This window comes from Condylura cristata, unplaced genomic scaffold, assembly GCF_000260355.1.
Source record: "Condylura cristata isolate star-nosed mole 26May11 unplaced genomic scaffold, ConCri1.0 scaffold00031, whole genome shotgun sequence".
Taxonomy (NCBI): Eukaryota; Metazoa; Chordata; class Mammalia; order Eulipotyphla; family Talpidae; genus Condylura; species Condylura cristata.
In genome coordinates, this window is record NW_004567132.1 from 878,116 (window position 1) to 899,836 (window position 21,721).

Consider the following 21,721-nt stretch of genomic DNA (forward strand, 5'->3'; position numbering starts at 1 on the left):
GCCGTCTTGAATGAGTGAACATAGAAGTGAGCCCTAGTACTAGGGCTCCTTCAGGAATGGAGGAACCCAAACATTCTGATAATTATCCCTCAGCATACTTGAGGTTTCCATTTTCAAGTGTTTAAATTCACAGCTTGAGGCAGCCAAGGATCCACACAATAGATGACTTGATTTTGCAGAGCTTGATTTCACACAGCATTTGCATTGTGATCATTTTGTACAGTTCCCAAATGATTAGCTCTTTATCTTTATAAACTTGTGACAGTATAACAAGCTTGAAGACCCAGTGTTGTATGTATGTACACACTTCCTATTCACCACTTGAGTGGCTTATTTACCCAAACAATAACCAAACATCCAATTTAGCCTCCAGAACCACCAGATGTTGCTATCTTGGTTAAATTACCCAGATTAAGACTTCATCTAGATGCCCCTTATAGTTGCTTTTAGTGTAGCCAGTTTGAAGTATTAGTTGGTTTCAGGTATAGCTAAACATACCAGAACAGTGTCTGTATATATATATTTTAGAGATTTATTTATTTATGCATACAGAACTGGGGCACAGGCCAGAGGTTTGGGGGGTGAGAAGATTCACCAGAGACAGAGTGGGGAGCAGAAAAGGCCAGGCACGCCATGTGAGTCACCTCCAGGGTGGGGATTGAATCCATGCTGAGGTGGCTTTAGCTTCTTAGTGCTGTGCTTTAACCTGCTGTACCACCAGAGAGGGCCCAGTGTCTGTATATTTTTAAACCACAGTTTGTGATGTCTGCTTCCCTAAGCCTGCCTGTTGAAAGCTATGTATTTGTTGGTAGTAAATCAGAACAGTGAAAATAAATCAACACTTTTGCAAAGAGAAACATGAAACCCCCATCGCAGTGATTATAATCAAGATTGAAAATCAACATGCATTAGATAGGTAACTGCTAATTACTCGGAAATGGGAGGTAAACTAAAAAAATTGTTAGAACATCCTTGCATGTATACAAATTAATCAATTGTGTACATGTACAAAACCATATTCAAAGAAAAACAAATTGCTAAAAACTGAAATAAAAGTCCTACTATTTGCTTCCTGCATTCAAGAGGGTCAACTTGTGTACTTCTTGGGATACATACACTCCATATCTGGATACCACTAACCTAGATTAACTCCATCATAGGATCTGTACATGTATCAGAGGCAGGTACCTAACTTGGTATACACAGGGTATGGATATAGCATTTGCATCTCAGAGTGAATGAATATCCAGAAAAACAAGAATGGGAACTGGAGCACCATCTGGAAGACTAGGAAAATAGAAATATTTATGAAAATTAATTGCTACAGGGATCAGAAAGAAACAAGAATAGGAAGTCGTTTTTAAAAAAACAAAGATACAAAGGTATCATGATTAGATGAAAGTTGGGTTTAATGAAAATTTTTAAAGAAACTAAAACTGAAATTGAATAATATAAACACTCACTGGTAACACTAAAGAACAGAAATGACACACTGGAAACACTGAATAAGTCCTGAGGGTATAATCAAGCTGTTGGGAGAAAGGATGTCCTGAACAAACTCTGCAAGATACAGGTTTTATGGACTCCACCCCCTACTCCAGTTATTGAAACTACAACTCCACCCCCTACTGCAGTCACCGAAACTACAACTCCCAGCAATATCAAAGGGAGGAATGTGAGGACCTACAGGCAGAGCTTAGCAACCATTTTAGGACTTTTGAGGATATACATATGAGGGAGCCATGTTGTGCTTGCTATCTCTCCCTATGCCTCATGGCTAGTGGCTGGTCGCTTGGCTCTTGATGAGTTTTCAGTGTGCTATTGGAGTTCCAAGTCAATGGAACTGGTAGGATGCTCTAGTTAACTTGTATCTCTCTCTCTCTCTTTCCCTAGGTTGTTCCTTTTCTTTCTGTTTTGTAAATAAACCCATTATTGACCATTTTTGTGTGTGCTTTCAGTACAACTGAATCTTAAGCATGCAGGTGAGGACCCACAGACAGGCAACCCAGTTCACATTGGGTTGTGCTGTAACAAAGGGGATCTCCAAGCATAAAGAAGAAAAGGTGAATGGGGGGTGGAGTGAGATGAGAGAAAATATATCTATAAAGAAAAATAAGACAAAACATAAACATTAAAACAACAAACTAGAGGCCCTCCCTGGTAGCACAACGGGTTAAGACATGGCACCACAAGCTAGCACAAGCTGCATAGCCGCCTCAGTGTGAGTTTGACCCTGGCTCTGGTGGTGATCCACATGGTGCAGCAGACCTCTCCTGATCCACCCACTGCTCCCCTCAGCAGTGTACTTCATTGATCTGCCTGTTCTGCTACACACTCTGTCTCTGATGGATCCTCTCACCGCCCCTGCTCCTCTGGCCTGTACCCCAGCTCTGCATGCATAAATAAATCTTTTAAAAAACAAAAAACAAAAAAACCTCAAATAGAATAACCCAACATTGTTAAAGAAAGATCTAAATAACTACCATATTTCAAACAAAATAATGGATTCCTAGATATAGTGTGTGGAAATTTCCAATTTTAAATACATGTGTGTACTATTTTATTTCTTAAATTTTTTAAAATGAAGTACATTTTTTCTTACATTCTTGCTAATTTTAAAACGTGTAGTTACTATAGTTCTCCCAACACTAAAGTACCATTCATCATTGTCCATTGTGCTCTTTTCACCATTCCCCTTTTCCCTCCCCTCCCAGATATTTTAGATCCATGGGCAGCTTATAAGATATGTCTTTGTCTGACACTGTTTGGTTTCTCTATATTACACATACAAGTGAAACCATCTGGTATTTATTTTTTCTCCTTCTTGCTTATATCACTTAGCATAATCCCTTCCAGCTTCATTTATATTTCTACAAATGGTATATCTTTCTTGAATGCTGAATAATGTTCCATTGTATCTATAAACAACACTTTTTCTTGATCCATTCATCTGTTTGGGGGCAATGAGGTTGTTTCCATATCTTGGCTATTTTAAATAGCACAGCAAAAAACGTAGGGGTACAGGTTTCCACTCAAATTAGTGTTTTTTTGTGATTGTGGGATAGATATTTAGTAGAATTGCTGGGCCTTATGGGAAGTCTACTTTGAGTATTTTGAGGAACATCCAAATAACTTTTTTTAAGAGCTGGGCCAGTCCATATTCTGATTGAGCCAGCCTCTTTGGGACCTGTTGTAAGATGGTTCTGTTTTCTCCACACCCTCACCAGCATTTGTTGTTTCTGGATTTTAAAATATGAGGCATTCTCACAAGTGTGAGGTGTTATTGCATTGTGGTTTTAATTTAAATTTTCCTGATGATAGGCGATAATAAACATTTTTTGATGTCTGTTGGCCATTTATGTGTCTTCTTTGGAGAAGGGCATACTTAATCTCTGCCCTTATTTATTTATTTTTTTTGGCTTGGGTTGTTTCCTTTTTGTTAAATTGTATTAAAACTTGAATATTGCTGATAGCAGTCCATCCTTAGATGTGTGTTGTACAGATATTTTCTCTCTGTAGGATGTCTCTTCATTTTATAACCATCTCTTTCATTATACAGAAGGTTTTAAGTTTCAAAGAGAAGGTTTTAAGTAGTCCCAGTTGTTAACATTTGTCTTTGTTTTCCTTGCTGCTGGACATGAGTCTGCAATGTTTCTGAAGTTTGTCATGGAGTGCTTGCTTTTGTTTCCTTCTATGTAAGGTCTTATGTCCAATTTTGTGTTGATTTTTGTGTATGATGTAAAATAGTTGTCTAGCTTATTTCTTTTGCATGTAGCAGTCCAATATTTCTAGTTCCATGAGATGAAAGACAAAGTGTTTATTTGGACTCTTTCTTGTTTCTTGATGTTGTCCTTTATTGCTACAAACTTCCCTCTTGCCTACTACTTTTGCTGTATTCCATATTTCTGAAATGTTGTGTTCCCATTATCATCTGTCTTAGATTTTTAAAATTTCTTCTTTGATTTCCTCATTAACCCAGTGGTCATACATTGAAGTATTGTTCAGTCTTCTTGTTTTAGAGGATTTCCTTGTTTTCTCTTTGTAGTTGACTTATATTTCAATAAATTTATGATCAGAGAAGATATTTGTATGATTTCAATCTTCATGATTTTTTTCATACTTGCCTCATGATCCAGTGTATGGTCAATCCTGGAGAACAACCCACATGAACCTGAGAAAAATGTACTTAGCTTTTTGGGCTGTGGTGCCCTATAAATGCTTGTTAAACACATGCCATCTAGATTTTGTCCTTATTTACTTTCTCTCATTCATATGTCCTTCTGTGAGAGTGGGTGTTAACTTTCCCACTACATACATATTTTCTCCAAAGTCTGTTTTCAGATTTGACAGTGGTTGCCTGATGTATTTTGAGCCATCTTCATTTGGTGAGTACATATGATAAGTATCATGTCTTCCTATTATATTGTTTCCTTAATCATATAGTGTCCATCCCCGCATATTATTGACTTTTTTAACTGGAAGTCTATCTTATCTAAGTGTGACTGTTCCATCCCTTTGGGTGTCATTTGCTTGTAGAAATTGCTTTCCATCCATTCACTTTCAGTCTGCTTATCGTTGGAGCTCAGGTGGATTTTCTGGAGGTAGAAAAAGGTTGGATTTTTTCCCTAATCCAATTAGACATCCTATGTCCTTTTATTGTTGAGTCAACTCATTGATATTTAGTGTGCTTATGTATATAAATACATGTTTGTATATATATATTTATATATATAAATGCTTACTACAGGCAATTCATCCTAAGTTTTGTGGTTTTATTTAATTGGCTGTTCAGTTTTTTGTAGTTATTCTACTTTTGATTTAAATACTAAAGTTCCTATTAATATTTCTTGGAGATTTAGTAGTTGTAATCTCCCTAAGATTCTATTTTTCTGAGAAGACCTTTATTAACTGAATACACTGCAAGGAGAGCAGTGGGTGAGACAGGAGAGGTCTGCTGTGCCATGGAGGTCACCTCCCTGACCAGGATAGAAGTTGTGTTTCAGTGGCTGTGGAGAGCTTCATAGCCTTACCCCTTGGGTTATCAGGGAGTGCCCTCCCAGATTCCTTTTGCTCCTCCATTAATCTTTTGTTCACCTGTGTTTCTCTCATTTCCTCTTTTAGAGACTCAGATTCATTCTTCTGTTCCTTAATTTTCTCATCAATCTTTTCATCTTTTTTTTTTAAGATTTATTTATTTATTCATACAGAACTGGGGTACAGGCCAGAGATGCGGAGGGTGAGAGGATTCACCAGAGACAGAGTGGGGTGCAGAAAAGGCAGGTCGACGAAGTACACTGCTGAGGGGAGCAGCGGGCGGGTCAGGAGAGGTCTGCCACGCCATGTGGTCTCCTCCGGGGGCAGGTGGGAATCGAACTCATGCAGAAGTGGCTTAAGCTTCTTTGTGCAGTGCTTTAACCGGCTGCGCCACCAGGGAGGGCCATCTTTTTTTTTTTAAGATTTACTTTATTTATGCATACAGAACTGGGGCACAGGCCAGAGGTGCAGGGGCAGTGAGAGACTTCACTAGAGACAGTGGGGAGCAGAACAGGCAAATCAACAAAGTACACTGCTGAGGGGAGCAGCGGGTGGGCCAGGAGAGGTCTGCTGCTCCATGTGAATCACCTCCGGGGTGCGGGTCAAACTCATACTGACGTGGCTTCAGCTTCTTAGTGCTGTGTTTTAACCTGTCGCACCACCAAGGAGGGCCCTTCTTTTTTTTTTTTAAAAAAAGATTTATTTATTTATGCATACAGAACAGAGGTGGTACAGGCCAGAGGTGGAGGGTTGCTGAAGGATTCACCATAATCAAAGTGGAGAGCAGAACAGGCAGACTGACAGAATACAATGCTGAGGGGAGCAGTGGGTGAGACTTAAGTTCTGCTGCACTATGTGGGTCACCTCTGGGATGGGGATCCAACTTGCATTAAAGTGGCTGCAGCCAGCTTCTCAGTGCTGCACTTTTACCTGCTGGGCTACCAGGGAGGGATCTTCTTTATGTTTTTTTATCATGATAATTTTAAATTCTCTACCTGGCAGGTTGAGAAATTCTTTTATGTTATTGATGCTGAGTTCTGATGGCTGATTTTCTTTTTGTGGTGTGTTTTTCCCCAGAGGACTTGCTTGGTTATTTGTATTTTTCCCTCCCCCTGTTGTTTGTTCTATGCATTGGGACACTGTGCTACTGGTACTAGCAGGCATCTCTGTGGAGTGCTCCTTCTGGGATGTAGGGAACTCTGCTGGTCAGATCTATGATAGTCCAGCACTTTTATACTAAAACTCCGCAAGTGAGTTATGAGTATGCTGGTGGGGGCAGTCCCTGAAGATCCCCTCCCCCTTTGGCACTATAAATTAACATAAATTTATGGTTATATTTTATTAAATTGTTGTTTTAGCCTGTTGATCCCCTTTAGTCTAGATCATTAATATCATAACATTATACTTTGCTATATTTATTTCATCTCAAAGTAATCAGAATTTCCTTTCTAGCTGTGTTACATATTTATTTCATAACTTTTCACCAGAATTTAAAAATTTTAACTATTTTCATCCTGACTTCTAAGTTTTCACTTATGATTTTCTAGCCTCAAAAAAGTATTAGGTTTGATATTAGTCCATCTTCTTTGGTTCTTTTTAAAATTAATTTTCTTATACTTAACTGAGATAACATTGGAGTATCCCCATCAGGTATTAACACCATAGTGCATCCACTACCAACTCATTCATACACCACCATCATAGACCATTATGCCTCCTTTATTCCCTGTTCTTTCCTTTCTCCTACCCCCACATTTCTCTTGGTGTCACAGTGCTGTAGACAGTTGGGTTAGTTTTTCAGTTTTTCTTTACCCAACTATTTAGTTACTTTATATTCCATGTATATGTGACTCCAACTGGTATTTATCTTTCTAATTTATTTCACCTAGCATAATCCCTTCCAGCTTTATTCATTTTGTCACATATGACATGAGCTTATCTTTTGTGATTGCTGACTAGTATTCCATTGTGTATATATACTACATCTTCTCGATCCATTCATCTTTTCTTTGGTTCTTAGGTTGTTCTCTAAATTTAGTTATAGAAAATAGTGCTGCTATAAACATGGGAGTGCAAGTTTCCTTTCAAATTAGTGTTTGGCTAGATGCCTAGGGTTGAATGGCAGATCCATATTTTGAGACTTCCATGCTGCCTTCAATAGAGACTGGGACAGCTTGCTTTCTCACCAATGTAAAAGAGTTACCTTTTCTCCATATCCTTGCCAGTACTTGTTGTTTCTGGTCATTTCATATGGGCCATAATCACAGGTGTGAAATGGTATCTCATTGTGTTCTATTTTTCATTTCTTTAATAATAAGTGATCACGAACATTTTTTTTTAAAGATTTATTTATTTGTGCATACAGAACTGGGGTACAGGCCAGAGACTCACAGGGTGGCAAGAGGCTTTACCAGAGACAGCGTGGGGAGCAGAACAGGCAGATCGATGAAGTACACTGCTGAGGGGAGCAGCGGGTAGGTCAGGAGAGGTCTGCCATACCATGTGATCATCTCCGGGGCAGGTGGGGATCGAACTCGTGCGGAAGTGACTTCAGCTTCCTAGTGCTGTGCTTTAACCTGCTGCGCCACCAGGGAGGGCCAATCACGAATGTTTTTTCATGTGCCTGTTGGCATTCTAATGCCTTATTTGTAGAGGTGTGTGTTTCATTTCTTTCCCCTATGTTTTTGATTAGGCTACAATTTTTGTGTGTGTGTTGAGATTTGTGAGTGCTTTGCATATGTTTCATACCAGTCCTTTGTCAGATGTACCATATATAAAGTTTTTCACATTCAGGCAAGTATTTTTTTGCTTTTGTTAGTTATGGTTTCTTTTGTTGTGCAGAAACACTTTAGTTTGAAGAAACTGTTTATGTTCTCTTTTGTTTTCTTTGCTGTTAGAGACAGATCCCTAAAGGAATCAATAGGTTTATATTATGGAATGTTTTGTGTATGTTTTCTTCTTGTATTTTATGGTTTCAGATTTCATATACAAGTCTTTGATCCATTTTTAATTGATCTTGGTGTGTGGTGTGAAATTATGGTCTAGTTTCATTCTTTTGCAGCTGTCCAGTTCTCCCAACATTATTTATTGAAGAGGCTGTCCCTGTTCCAGCATGTTTTTGGCTCCCTTGTCGTAGATTAATTGCCATGTGTACATGGGTATACTTCTGGGTTTGACTCCTAATTTGATTCCATTGGTCGGTATATTTGTTTTTGTTCCAGTACCAGGCTGTTTTAATTATTGTGGCTTTATAACATAGTTTGAGGTCCAGAAGTATGGTATTTGCATTCTCTTTCTTTTTTGTCAATTGCTTTTGCTATTTGGGTCTTTTTGATACCAAATGAATTTCAGTAGTATTTGCTCCTGTTCTTTGAAATATGCCACTGATATTTTTACTGGGATTTCATTGAATCTGTATACTGCTTTAGGTAGAATAACTACTTAGATAAATGTTGAGTCTGCCAATCAACATTTTTCCATTTCTTTGTGTCTTCTATTTATTTCAACATCGTCTTATAGTTCCCTTTGTATATATCTTTTACCTCCTTTGTTAGATTATTACTATGATTTTTTGGTGCGTAATAGTAAATGGGATCACCTTCTTAAATTCTTCCTCTTCTATCTCACTGGGAAAGCCAAGAAGGTAAAGGAGGTGATTCAGATTCTAGAGGTTAAATTTTCATATTTTCATATAGTAGGGCAACTCAAAACTGACCTGCCAGAATTCCAGAGAGAGGCTGAAGAGCTTTCAATATGGAAGTGTAAGAAGGCAGCATACCAAGTGCAGGAGCCCATACTGGAGGGTACACCTGTCTGTACTTCCATGTACTTGGAGGTTTCTCTACAAGTCACTACAAAGAGATGCTTCTAAAGCAGTTAAAGCCGGAAGTTCCTGGTCAGGTTGGAGGATAAGTCAACCTATACATTTTCTCACTCAGCATTGGGAACCCAAGCTAGCCAGTGTGCCTGTGCAGGCATTGGATTTCAGGCCTGACTGTGGTGCTCCAAGTCTGCAGGGCCTTTGTTTGGCTGGAACTCTGCTTCTAGCCTAATTTTATGAGCAGACATCTGCAGAAACCCAAAACTGAGAAAGAACAACATCTATCACAGCTTCCAGGGTGAACACAAGCTAGAATACTTTGACAGCCTGACTCCTCCTGGGGCTGAAGATGGCTGATTTGCCTCAGATCTGGCAGGGTGAGCCTGATACCTCCCTCTCCCCTCCCCATTAGAAAAGATTCCCCCCACAAGACTTCCTTCATGGTTACCATTTCATGGGGTAAAACAATCTTACCAGCATCTGCAGACACTATGCTCTTGCTCTCAGGGTTACAGTGGTCTTTCCTATAGCCTCTAGATCTGGGTTCCTCAAAGAACTTTCAGAATTCTATTTCTGGCCTTGGCAGGACTAAGAATTTGGGGAGGAACAACACAAACAGCCTTAAATATTTTTAAAATGCAGCAAATAAAAATTCTGGAAGATACTTGCTTCCAAAATAAAAAAGCATTATTTAAAATTTTTAACTATGTATTTCTATATCTACATTACATAGGGTAGATTTGTAACACATGAAAACAGAATGACGACATGATCTAACCCTGTTCCCACATAAATGCCAATTTTATTCCAAGTAATCACACAATTTAAAAAAAACTTTCCTAAAACTTTTTACAAAAATTAGCCCCAGTATTATTAATTCTGGAAAATCCATCCTGTATACTTAGCACTACCTGAAGCTGAGATTAAAACAAAAATTCAAAAATTCCATGGAAGTGTAGATTTCATTTTAAAAGTTAAAAAAATTCTACTTTTCATGATAAATGATGCTACTAATAACTTTACTTGTTAGATTTTTAGTTACTTTGGTGATTTTTATAATCTTACAAATAAGCAACACAAATATTTGAGAAGTAATAATAAGCCAGTCTAATGGCTTGCATTGGAGACCAGGGAATTGCATTTTGTTAAACCCAAATTGAACAAAGTTGAATTTAGGTTAATACAGAGAAAGGCGTGCTCTGGATGTGTTGTCCTTTGTATTTCTTGAAGCATCAGATGAATTGTAAAAAGTTCAAAAAGCTTCTTATTACTCCTGTAAAAAAATGAGTTACATTAGTTAAATTATATACACTTAGCAAATTTATCTGTAGTGGCACTGAGTGGTGACTTATGTGTAAACATGGGGGAATGATAGCTGCTTTCAGAAATAATGGAGATATAGGTAATGAAAGGATTAGCATGTCATGACAAACGGAATTTTATAAAGTAAACCTAATGTGGAAAAATATTCAAGGAAAAGGATAAAATGTTTTGTAATACTGAAAACTGCACCCTGTTTTATCATTACTAAGCTAGAGAATGTGATTATTTTAAGTAAGATTGGGTTTTTAAAGTGGCAGAATACTGTCAAAGGTTTACTTTTGACTTATTTGCAAAATACCTTTTCAGCCATCCTTTCTAATAACCAGTCCGTAATTTCATTTTCAATCAGAATTAAATCTGGTAACATATTTCCTACTTCCTTGTCTACGATTATTTACCTCTTGAGAGAAAATATTAAATAGCTTTATATAACCATCCATCTGACACAAGATTTACATTTTTGTGGTTTTGAAGGTTTACCTTAAGACTTCCTTGAATATCAACTCAATTCTCTTGTTCAAACTTTGTCTTAGTTCATTAAGTCTAATATGAACATAAGTCACAAAAAATATCACCAACACTTTGGCTCATGGATATACTTGTACTTCGAGATTACTTAAGAAAAAAGATCTCATGAATTAAAAATTAAAAAATAATCCTAAACAGCTCTATGGCACAATAGGCCTCACTGCAAATATATTGATTACAGATCCAGACTATCGTGGCATAGTCAGTATGTAAGACAATGAATTAAGTTGTTTAATTGATGCCAGACCAAAACTAGTTACTTAGTGACTTGAGTATGAGGTCATAATTTGGTAATAACTTACTACAGAGAGGTAGGTACCTAGCAGAATGAACCCATTATCACACAACTTCAAATAATTTTACTATTCAAATATACCGAGGACTGATAAAATACTTAATTCACTACCATGGAAATCACAGATAAGGGGAAAAGGGATAAATACTCAACTTGAATAGGATAATTTTACTATTCAAATATATTGAGGACTAGTAAAATACTTAATTCACTAACATGGAAATCACAGATAAGGGGAAAAAGGGTAAATACTCAACTTGAATAGGAACAAAATATTTGGAATTTGGCAAATTTGTATCAAAAATCTAAAAAGAAGGTGATCCAACCAAAATTCTAATGTTATAAAAATGAGATAGATATAAAATATTCAAATTTCCCTCAAAAGAAATATAAGACTATATCGAGAATTAACAAAAATATAGGTTAAAATTTTATGTCTTTATTTATAATTTAAAAACTAGTTATACCAGTTTTTGTGACAGGGGAAAGAATCAGAAAAGAAAGACCTCAATGTGAAATTCAAGTTGGTGATAGCAGCAAGCCTGTAACAGTTTCTTAAAATAAACCCATCACTAAAAAAATGTACAAAATGATGTAAAAATAAACTTTTGTAAAAAAATAAATAAATAAACCCATTACTAACATCATTCTAAATTTTTCTGCCTAACTCATTCCTGTTCTCTCTACTCATTTCAGTATATAAATAGGATCGGCATAATATATTTTATTAGCTTTTTTATTTTCACCTGTGGTTTTATAGAATATCAGAGCCATGATTTGTTCTCATACTATCACTTGTCTGCTAAAAGTGCCTTTAGTTTTGTGGTACTTAAGGATCACTTTGTAGAACAGAACTAAGAAACAAGACATTCTGAAATTAACACTCAGTCTATCAGTATGTTAGAATCACAATGATTTTCAATTTTCCACATTTATTGGAGGTTTTTATTTAATAAAATTGAGCAAGGAATGCTTCAGAAAAGTCTTTATAATAATAAGATCTTTAATAGAAATGTATACATAAGAAATTCTTACTTGATTTTAGAAAGTTTCTGCAGAATAATACTGAGCTTTTCTAGTATTTGAAGATCAAGCTTAGGGGTTCGAAGCAGCACAGAGCAAGTACGAAAAAACAAAGTGTTGCTACAGGATTCCAGAAAAGGTTGCAAGGATTCTGTAAAACAAATCACCAGTGCTCTCTGTTAGACTGCAGCTAACAAACGTGAAATTAAATCAGACTTTGTGGGTGGATGATAAATAATGACTTTTAATTCTTTCCATGCTTATAACTTTGGGGCAAATATATTATCATTTGAAAATATATCCACTTTTATTGAACTTTGTAAGTAAAAGAGAAGATTATTTCTTAATATCAAACTTCTGTTAACATTTAAAAGAAAGAAATACCATGTTTGAAAGGGGGAGTCATTTCTTCAATTTGTTCATAAAGGTTAAGCAGAGTGAAATAATTAGAAATAAGAAATTTGGGGGATAATAAACTTTTAAAAAATATTAAATTTTAGAATTATAAACCAATTCCATCTCAATAAAAATTTATTAAGAAAAAAATTCCCACTTGAATGTTAATAAAAATTTACACAGTCACTAGGTTGGGAAGAACGTTTGAGCATAAAAGCAAAAGGAAGATTCGTAAGAAAAAATATTTTTAAAACATCAATGTTTATGTAAAAAAATTAAAATAACTATAAGGTAAACCAAAACTCAAAAATATATAACAAACCACAACAAACGGGAAATGTCAAACTTGGGGATGTGAGCAGAGAAAGAAATCCCTTTGTACACTTGCAAAAGGTAAATATCATTACTAAACAAAGAGCACTTACAGATTAATAAGAAAAAGATGAACCTAACGTTATTAGTAATGAGCAAAAGCATACAAGTAATCAATTCACAAAATAGACACAGTAAAAGTAATCAACATTATTAGCAGAAAATAATTGGCATTTGGCAAATTTGCATCAAAAACCTTAAACTGTGTATAGACCTAGAGTTAGCAATTCTACTTCTAAGAATGTCTTCAAAGGGCAATGAATAAGGGCCACAGTAAATTTTGTCATGACAGTAAATTTTGTTATGAAAACTCTGTTTAGGCTATGATAAGCTCAAATAATGTATAAAAATAATGCATAAAAATGTTTTTTAAGGTGCAAATCACTGTTATCTGTAATTACCTTGTAGATTTTAACTTTGTACAAAAATATTAAATATTTTCAAAATAGTTAAATTCATCTGTAAAACTCAGAGTTGAATACAGGGCTTTCTTTCAGATAAATAAGGTAAAAGCCTTAAAAAGTCATAAAAATATAACTGCATTCATCACCTTTTGAATTCATAAGCACAGTTTGAAAGACTTACAGGTCAGAATCTTAATAATGTACTAAATAAATTATCAAGTAATGTAATAAAAAAAAACCAACAAATTAAGTTGGCGGAATGGTCTGCTGATAGAAAATGAAAAGTGCTATTGATACACACAGAACATTAGACAACATCCTTTTCATGAAGCATGTGGTAAAAAGTAGGGAAAAAAAACTCTAGTACTTTCCTCACAGTAATCTTACCCAAATATGAAAAATTTAGTTCAAAAAGTCAACTACTATATATGACTAACAGAAAAAAGAAGATGGTAAAGAACTATTAGTCATTATCAGAAGATCCCTGTGGGTTTCTAAGATACTTCGAATATATAGTATTGACATTTTCAATTTAAAAAAACCTAAAAACCAACTAGAAGTAAATCTTTAATAAGAAAAAAAAATCAAAGTTATGACGGTTCTTTTTATCTTACAAAAAGTTCCAAGAATGTATATTTTCCTTTATTTAATGATTTTTTATGTTAGTCAGGTCCTGATGAAGAAAACATACATTTAAGGGTTATTACAAAAATCCCCAAGTAAACACTGCCAAATAAAAATGAACTTCCTTCTATAATGCCTGTAATGGAAAAAAGTCAAGAACATCCAAAAATTTCAGTATGTCAATCTAAGGTGAACTTTGTAAAAGTCTTTAAGAAGTCAAAGATTCACTTCCTTAATTTCCAAAGTCTCTTTTAAAAACTGGGAGGCATAAAATTGAGAAGAAAGGAAATTCTAGGATTTTTAAATGTATTACATTAGGTTTAACTGATGTTTTAACATTTTTCAATACTGTAATATCAAATTACATTTTTTAGGTATAGAAAAATCTCAACTTAAATAAACATGGGCATACAGGAGAGGGGGAAAAAACTGAAGTCCAGAGTAGCCAGGTGAGTCCTCAAAATTCATGTCACACTGGATCAATTACCTTAGCATGTCTTCACTGAGTGGAGAAATAACAATACTTAAGAGAATTTCTCTCCCCTAATACTAGACACAGGATCAAAAATATAAAACAGCCAATCAAAAAAATCCAGCAGCAACAACAAAATGTCATCTGTTAACAACCAGACTGGAACAGAAAGGGAGGTGGTAAATGGCCTAAAACAAAAACATAAAATTCTAGAGTGGGAAAAAAAACTGTATTTTCACTCTTTTACAAAGGAAATGGAGAAAGGGGATAGGCAGGGTGTAACTTAAAATAAAATTGCAAAGTACAAACTGCACTGGGGAACCAGTAGGAAGACAAAAACTTTTTTTTTTTCCATGAGAATAGGGTACCCATACCACCCATGTTCCTAATTAAGCAAAATAAACCCTAGATATTTAAGTAAAATATCAGACATTAAAACCCTGGTGGTGCAGAGGGTAGGAGAACTGTACTGCAAAGCTAAGTCAAGCTGTGGCTGCTTCAGTGCATGTTTGATCCCTGCCCAGGAGGTGATTCACATGATACAGCAGACAGCTCCTGTCTCGCCCGCTGCTCCCCTCAGCAGTATACTTTGTCAATCTGCCTGTTCTACTCCCCACTCTGTTTCTGCTGAATCCTCTCGTCACACCTACACCTCTGGCTTATACCCCATTTCTGTATGCATAAAAAAAATCTTTAAGTAAAAAAAAAAAAAAAAACTACACAACCTAAAAATCTGATATACAGTATTTCACCACTATGCCCACTAGATAAGGAAAAAACATATACACTAAGGAAAATGGCTTTGGAAATAAAGTGCTGAAGCAAGGACTAAACTGGACTTGGATACAGTGGTGAGAAGGGAGTATATAAGTTCCAACCTCTATGAGGACACATAGAAAATATGAACAAGGAGGAGGTCCAAACAAGAACAAAATTTGGTAGCAACCTCATGGCCAATTTGGGATACACTAATCAATGAATAAGAAAGGAATTAACACACATAAGACAGAAAGTCAAGCCTAAAAGAAAATAAGACTAAGAGAAAACAACAAAATTTTCCAGTTTTGAGGTCTAGATTAACCTAACAAGAACATGGCTATTCAATTAAATGAGAAAGGAAGGATGAGGAACAGATATTAAAGAGACTATGAATCAACATGCTACTATTAAAGGATAAATTTGAAACATCAAGAAACTGAAGCAATATAACTGAAAATTAATTGCTATCACAAAATTTGCATTAATCACAGAGAATACAAACAAAAAAAGACTTAAAGCAATAACTAAAAAAGAAGACCATACATTAAATCAAAGGTGAGGATAATAGGTGCTCCCGATATAAAGTTAAAAATACATGAAATGCTAAAACAAAACAAAACAAACAAACAAAAAACAAAGCAAAACAAAACAACTGCAGGCTAAAAAAGTACAATAATGAGTCAGGAAAATGTGTTCTAAGATTATTCAATACCAAGAACATATCCTAAACATAAAATAAAAAGTGGTAGCCAAAGCAAAAACAATAAATTACACTAATGGGGAAATCAAATTGTCCTCTGACATCTTGCAAACCACAGTGAATGCTTAAGGACAATGAAGAAATATTTACAAAGTTTTGAACAAAATAAAGGGGCATTTAAACTACTACACTCAGGCAAAATATTGTTAAGTATAAAAGAGCTACAGGTCAACATTTTCAAATATGAAATGACTTTCTACCTATAAACAATTCCTACATTGGATAGCAGATATAAGTGGCAGAGGGAGCAATTAAGCAATTATTCAAAATGAAAAACACAAAAATGTAGAAGTGATAGTAAGAAGACTGGTTTTCAGCCCAAAATATAATTAAATGTAAAATATCAAAACAAAATATTAAGGAAAAAACTAATATGAAGCAAAAGTGCAGATGTTCAATGAGTGAGAAAGCAGAAGAATGAAGAGGCTCTGTTCCATATTTACAAACAAATTATACTTAAATAAGGACAGTCCCTGGGTGATGAATGGATAACTACTGTATGCATGCATCAAGAGGGGCAACATGGCAGAGACAGTAGTGAAAACTGAAATTTAAATTTATTGTAGCATACTATGGCAGTACAAGCCAAGAGAGGGAGGGGTGGCTGCTACCCAGAGCCACTCTGTTGTAGACTGAGATTTCACACCAACACTGGGGACTTTAGAAGCCAGGTGGCTACACTAGAGAGGATGACACAAAGAGTCAATGTGCAGGATGGAGGACAAACCTCTGGAGGCAGCATGCCAGAGCAGTAGACTGATGTCTACAAGCAGGCATTTTTCTTCCAGACAGAAATGAGGCACTTAGAACTGGAGAATGAAATGCCTTACATTCCTAAATAGGGGGACTTGAGCACAATGGACACTCTTGCCCATTGCAATGTGTGAGGTAATGACTGTTGACTGGAGCCTGAGGCACCAAGACATGACAATTATGCCCAGGCTGGTTTAACTCACCTGTTTTTCACCTGTTTTTCTCTGCATCATGTAGCTCTTCTATGGGAAACCCCTACCTCACCCATATCAAGGCTAAAGCTGAGATAACAATTAAGTAATATATTGCTATTAACCAGACTTCAGAGAACCTGGATCCTAGTATCCCAGATGCAACAGGTGCAAGCATCCCAGAGAAAGTTCTATACTCAAAAGGCAAAGGAAATTAACCTTCACCATGACTCTATTCCAATAATAATCCCCTTCCAGTGCTAGAAAATTAACTAGTCAAAGAACCCATATACCAGAGCTGAATTAAAGCTGAGAGGTTGAAGTTAGCACCAAATTATTTGGAACACTGAGGAGCCCAGAAGAGGCCACCCTGCCCAACTCAGGTTGAGTACCTGAGCACCTAAAAAGCTTTGAATTTTGGTACTCATCAGCAACCACCTCCAGGTACTCCAATGCCCAAGCTTCAATGTCCTATAGCCCCCTGTTAACACTAGTACTTTGGTCATGTGAACAGGTGCAGAGGAATTGGTCTAAGAAGCAACAGGCAATTGAGGATCCTACATTAACAACCTAAGATGATACGCTGCCATCTGTAAAATAGAGCCAATTCATCAAAACAGAAAAAGAAAACTCCTCATCCCAACCAACAAAAACAAAGTGAAGAGCCAGAGAAACAGAACAACAAACTCTGAGAAGTCTTGATCCAGCAGAACTGTGTTTCCTGCCTGATACGGAGTTTAAGGTTATAGTGATAAACATGCTTGTCAAAATAACAAAACAACAGATGAATTAAAGGCAGGAATGCAATGAATGGAATAAGGATAACGAAATATATAAATGTTCCAAACATAACTAACAGAACTAAAAATTACCATTATCTAAAAACAATACTGTAGAGGGCAGCAATAGTTCAGAAACTCAAATGGATAACAGAACAAGCAAGTTTGAATACATACTGTTGGAGCCACACAAATAGATCATCCAAGTGAAAAAAAGAATTATAAAGAATGAAGAACAATCACTTTGAGATTATTTAAAGAGAAGCAATATCAATATTATAGAGATCTTAGGATACAAGAGACAGAAAGGCATAGAACTAATGTTAAATAATAGCCCAAAATCTCCCTAATATGAAAAATAAACTAAATATACTGATCAAAAAAATTCAAGGAGTCCCAAACAAAATAACAAAAGTGGATATACGCCAAGACACATTAAAATCAAACTGTTAAAAACCAGTGTCAAGGAAAGGACACTAAAATCATTCAGAAAAAGAAGACCTACATACATTGAAACACTTATACCATTTGTAGACCTCTTGCTGTCAATCTTGAAGACAAAAAGGGGATTGTAGGAAGCATTTAAAGTCCTAAAAGATTTCCATGAAGTTACTTTATCCCAACAGACTACCATACAAGACTGAAGTAGGGATAAGGAATTTTATAGAAAAACAAAAATGAAATCAATACATTACCTCCAAGCTAGCCTTGGAAGAAATGCTAAGATTATTATCAAACAACAACAAATCTCATCTAAAAGTTTAAAAAAATGAAAATTATAGGGCTTTTCCTGGTGTGGTGCAAAGGGTTAAAGCACCATATTATGAATCTCTCTGAAGCCACTGCCACACAAGTTCAATCCCTGACCAGGGAGCTGACCCACATGGCATGGGTCATGGGTCCTGAACCACTGCCCCACCCCTGTTGCTCCCCTCAGCAGTGTACTTCGTCAATCTGCCTGTTCTGCTCCCCACTCTGTATCTGGTGCATTCTCTCACCTACCACACCTCTCACCTATCATACCAGTTCTGTAAGCATAAATAAATCTTTTTTAAAAAATGAAAATTTTATAAGATGGAGGAGGAGAATAAAAATGACTTTGAGGTCACATCATTTGTTCAATAGATCACAAGTATATACATATCAATATAATCTTCTTCAAAACAAGTATCAGTGGAAGTAATAATGCAGTAAAATGAAACCAAGAAACATAAAAAGAAGATGCCAAAAAGATAAAAAGATAAATCAAAAAAAGATAAAAAGACAAATCAAAGATAAAAAGATAAATAAATAAATAGGGGAGGGGAAGCAATAAATATACATGTTCAATAATCACCTGAACTGTAATGGCTTGCATTTATCAATAAAAAGGCAAAAGTGGTTGAGTGGATTATAGAACAATGTTGAACCTTCTGCTACTAGCAGAAGACTCATACTAAATAGAAGTTTAAGTTTAGGAAAAAAAACTAATAAGACCATTGTAAAAGTTAATGGTAATCAAAATAGACTAGAAAGCTATTAAATAACATGAGATTAAATAACACACTGCTCAACAATCACTAAAGAAGAAATCAAAGCAAAATTTAAAAAATACTTGGAGACTAATAAAAATGAAGACATAGCTGCTAGAATTTATGAGATGCAGCAAAAGCAGTTTTAAAAGAGAAGTTAATTACAAGACAAGTCTACACACAGAACTAAGAAAAAAATCCAAACAATTTAATGTTACAGCTAAAGAAACTTGAAAAAGAATACGTGACCAAAGTTATAGGGGAATAATAACAATTAAAGCAGAAATAAATGGAACAGAAATTTGAGAGATCAATTAAACTAAAAGTTGGTTCTCCAAGAAAATAAACGAATATATAAACCTTAAATAGGCTAACAGAGGAAAGAGAAAACATTGATAAATAGAATCAGAAATTGAAAAAGAAAAAATTTTATAAATAGCACAGAAATACAAGACCATAAAAGATTACAAACAACACATGTTAACAATTTCAATAGTCTTGAAGATAATGGATAAATTTCAGAAGACTGACCAGGGAGAACCATGATTGGTTAAAATAGACCAATCACAATTATGGAAGCTGAAACACTATCTAAACCCTACCTAAAAACAAAAATGAAGGATCAGAAGACTTTAAAAGTGGTTTCTTTTTCTTTTTTTAAATCAAAACTGTAAAGAGGCCCTCCCTGGTAGCACAGTGGGTTAAAGAACAGCACTAAGATACTAAAGCCACTTCAGCATGAGTTCGATCCTCACCCTGGGGAAGTGACATGGTGTGGCAGACCTCTCCTGACCCACCCACTACTCCCCTCAGCAGTGTGCTACATTGATCTGCCTGTTCTGCTCTTCACTCTGGTGAATTCTCTCACCACCCTTGCACCTCTGGCCTGTACCCCATTCTGTATGCATGAATAAATAAATCTTAAAAAAAAAAAACTGTAAAGAATTTGCATCCAATTTCCCCAAAAATCCAAAAGGGGACATTCTATAATGCTAACTTTACCTTAATACCAAAATCAGACAAAGTGTGCACCCCCTTGCTTCCTCTATTCTACCATGCCTTGCTCTGAAAAGACACTTGCCATCTCTCCCCCAGCAGGCAAGCCCAGATTGTAGAGGAGGAACCTATGTCAGCACCCACTCCAGCACAGGGTCTATCCAGGGGTAGTACCAATGATTGTATAGTACTACCTATGGAGAAAGTCCTTGTGAAAACTGACATTCAGACAGCTTTTCCTTCTGAGTGTTATAGAAGATTAGTTCCTTATTCTGCAATATACTTCTTAGATGTAGAAACAGGTATCACAAATGAATATTATAGAGGAAAAATTAGTGCTGTACTGTTTTTGACAAAATTAGAAGTCAAAAAGGGTCATCAAATTGCACAGCTCATTTGTGAAAGAATTTTGTTTATCCAGAAACAGATGCTGATCAAATTTTGAACACTGAAGTGGTTCAAGAGTTTTGCTTCCACTGGAAATAATTAAAATTTATGCCAAGAATAAAAAAAGAAAATTACTGGGGCTTCCCTGGTGGCATAGCACTATGAAGCTAAAGCCACTTCAGTACAAGTTCGATTCCCTGCCAGGGAGGTGTCCCACAAGGCATGGCAGATGCTCTCCTGACCCCCCCACTGCTCCCCTCAGCAGTGTACTTCATTAATCAGCCTTTTCTGCTCCCTATTCTGTCTTTGGCGAATCTTCTCACCGCCCTTGCACTTCTGGCCTATACTCCCCTGGACCTCTGGCCTATACTCCAGTTCTGTATGCATAAATAAATAAATCTTTAAAAAAAAAAGAAAGAAAATTACTTCTTTGTTAAAGATAGTTTCTGCTTAAAGTGTTTTGTAGTTCTGTAAATGCAGTAACTTAATTTATAAAAATATTTAGGTCTCTTTATAATCATGGGACCACATAGAAACTTGTCTTTTTCTATAGCTGATAATTTTATAGTTGTTTGGTGACCTAGTACAAAGTTTCTTTTTAAAGTTTAATATATACTAATTATACATCAAAAAAGTATATTTTTTTTAAAGATTTTTTATTTGTTCATACAGAACTGGGGTACAGGCCAGAAGCTCAGGGGCGGCGAGAGGCTTCACCAGAGACAGAGTAGGGAGCAGAACAGGCAGATCTACAAAGTATACTGCCGAGGGGAGCAGCGGGTGGGTCAGGAGAGGTCTGCCATGCCATGTGGTCACCTCCGGGGCAGGTGGGAAGTGAACTCATGCTGAAGTGGCTTTAGCTTCTTATTGCTGTGCTTCAATCCGCTGCGCCATCAGGGAGGGCCAAAAAAGTATATTATTTAACTGATTAAATAATACCCCTTCAGCAACTTATTTTTTTAAATAATATAACTGTTTTTACATCCTTTTGTGTCTTTTTCTATCTCAATTGTAATCCCCGAGGGCTTTCCATCACCAAATCACCCATGTGCCATCACCATAGTCCAGTGTACTTCTTTCCCCCCATAAGATGTGTCATTCCCCACCCACCCCCATAAAATGTCTCTGGTATATAGTTGTTCATTATTATTATTATTTTCTCGCCTGGTCCTTTATACTCCTGCTATGAGTGAAACCATCGGTATTTTTCCTTTTCTTTCTGGCTCATTTCACTAAGAATGATCTTTTCCATCTCCATCTATGTTGCTACAAAAGGCATGTGTTTTTTTTTTTT

The 21,721-nt window shown here is 35.9% G+C and overlaps 1 protein-coding gene across 3 annotated transcripts in view; it reads right to left on the reverse strand.

Moving 5' to 3' along the window:
• Positions 1-9,647: 9,647 nt before the first annotated feature.
• CCDC138 (coiled-coil domain containing 138) overlaps positions 9,648-21,721 on the reverse strand; it is a 117,617-nt gene continuing 105,543 nt past the window's right edge. For all 3 annotated transcript variants that reach the window (XM_012731533.1, XM_012731532.1, XM_012731534.1), the window contains 2 exons: positions 12,036-12,174; positions 9,648-10,127 (listed from right to left, as the gene is read on the reverse strand). In XM_012731533.1, the coding sequence (XP_012586987.1) occupies positions 9,962-10,127; positions 12,036-12,174 (305 nt within the window). In that variant the 3' untranslated portion in view covers positions 9,648-9,961. The remainder of the gene's footprint in view (positions 10,128-12,035; positions 12,175-21,721) is intronic.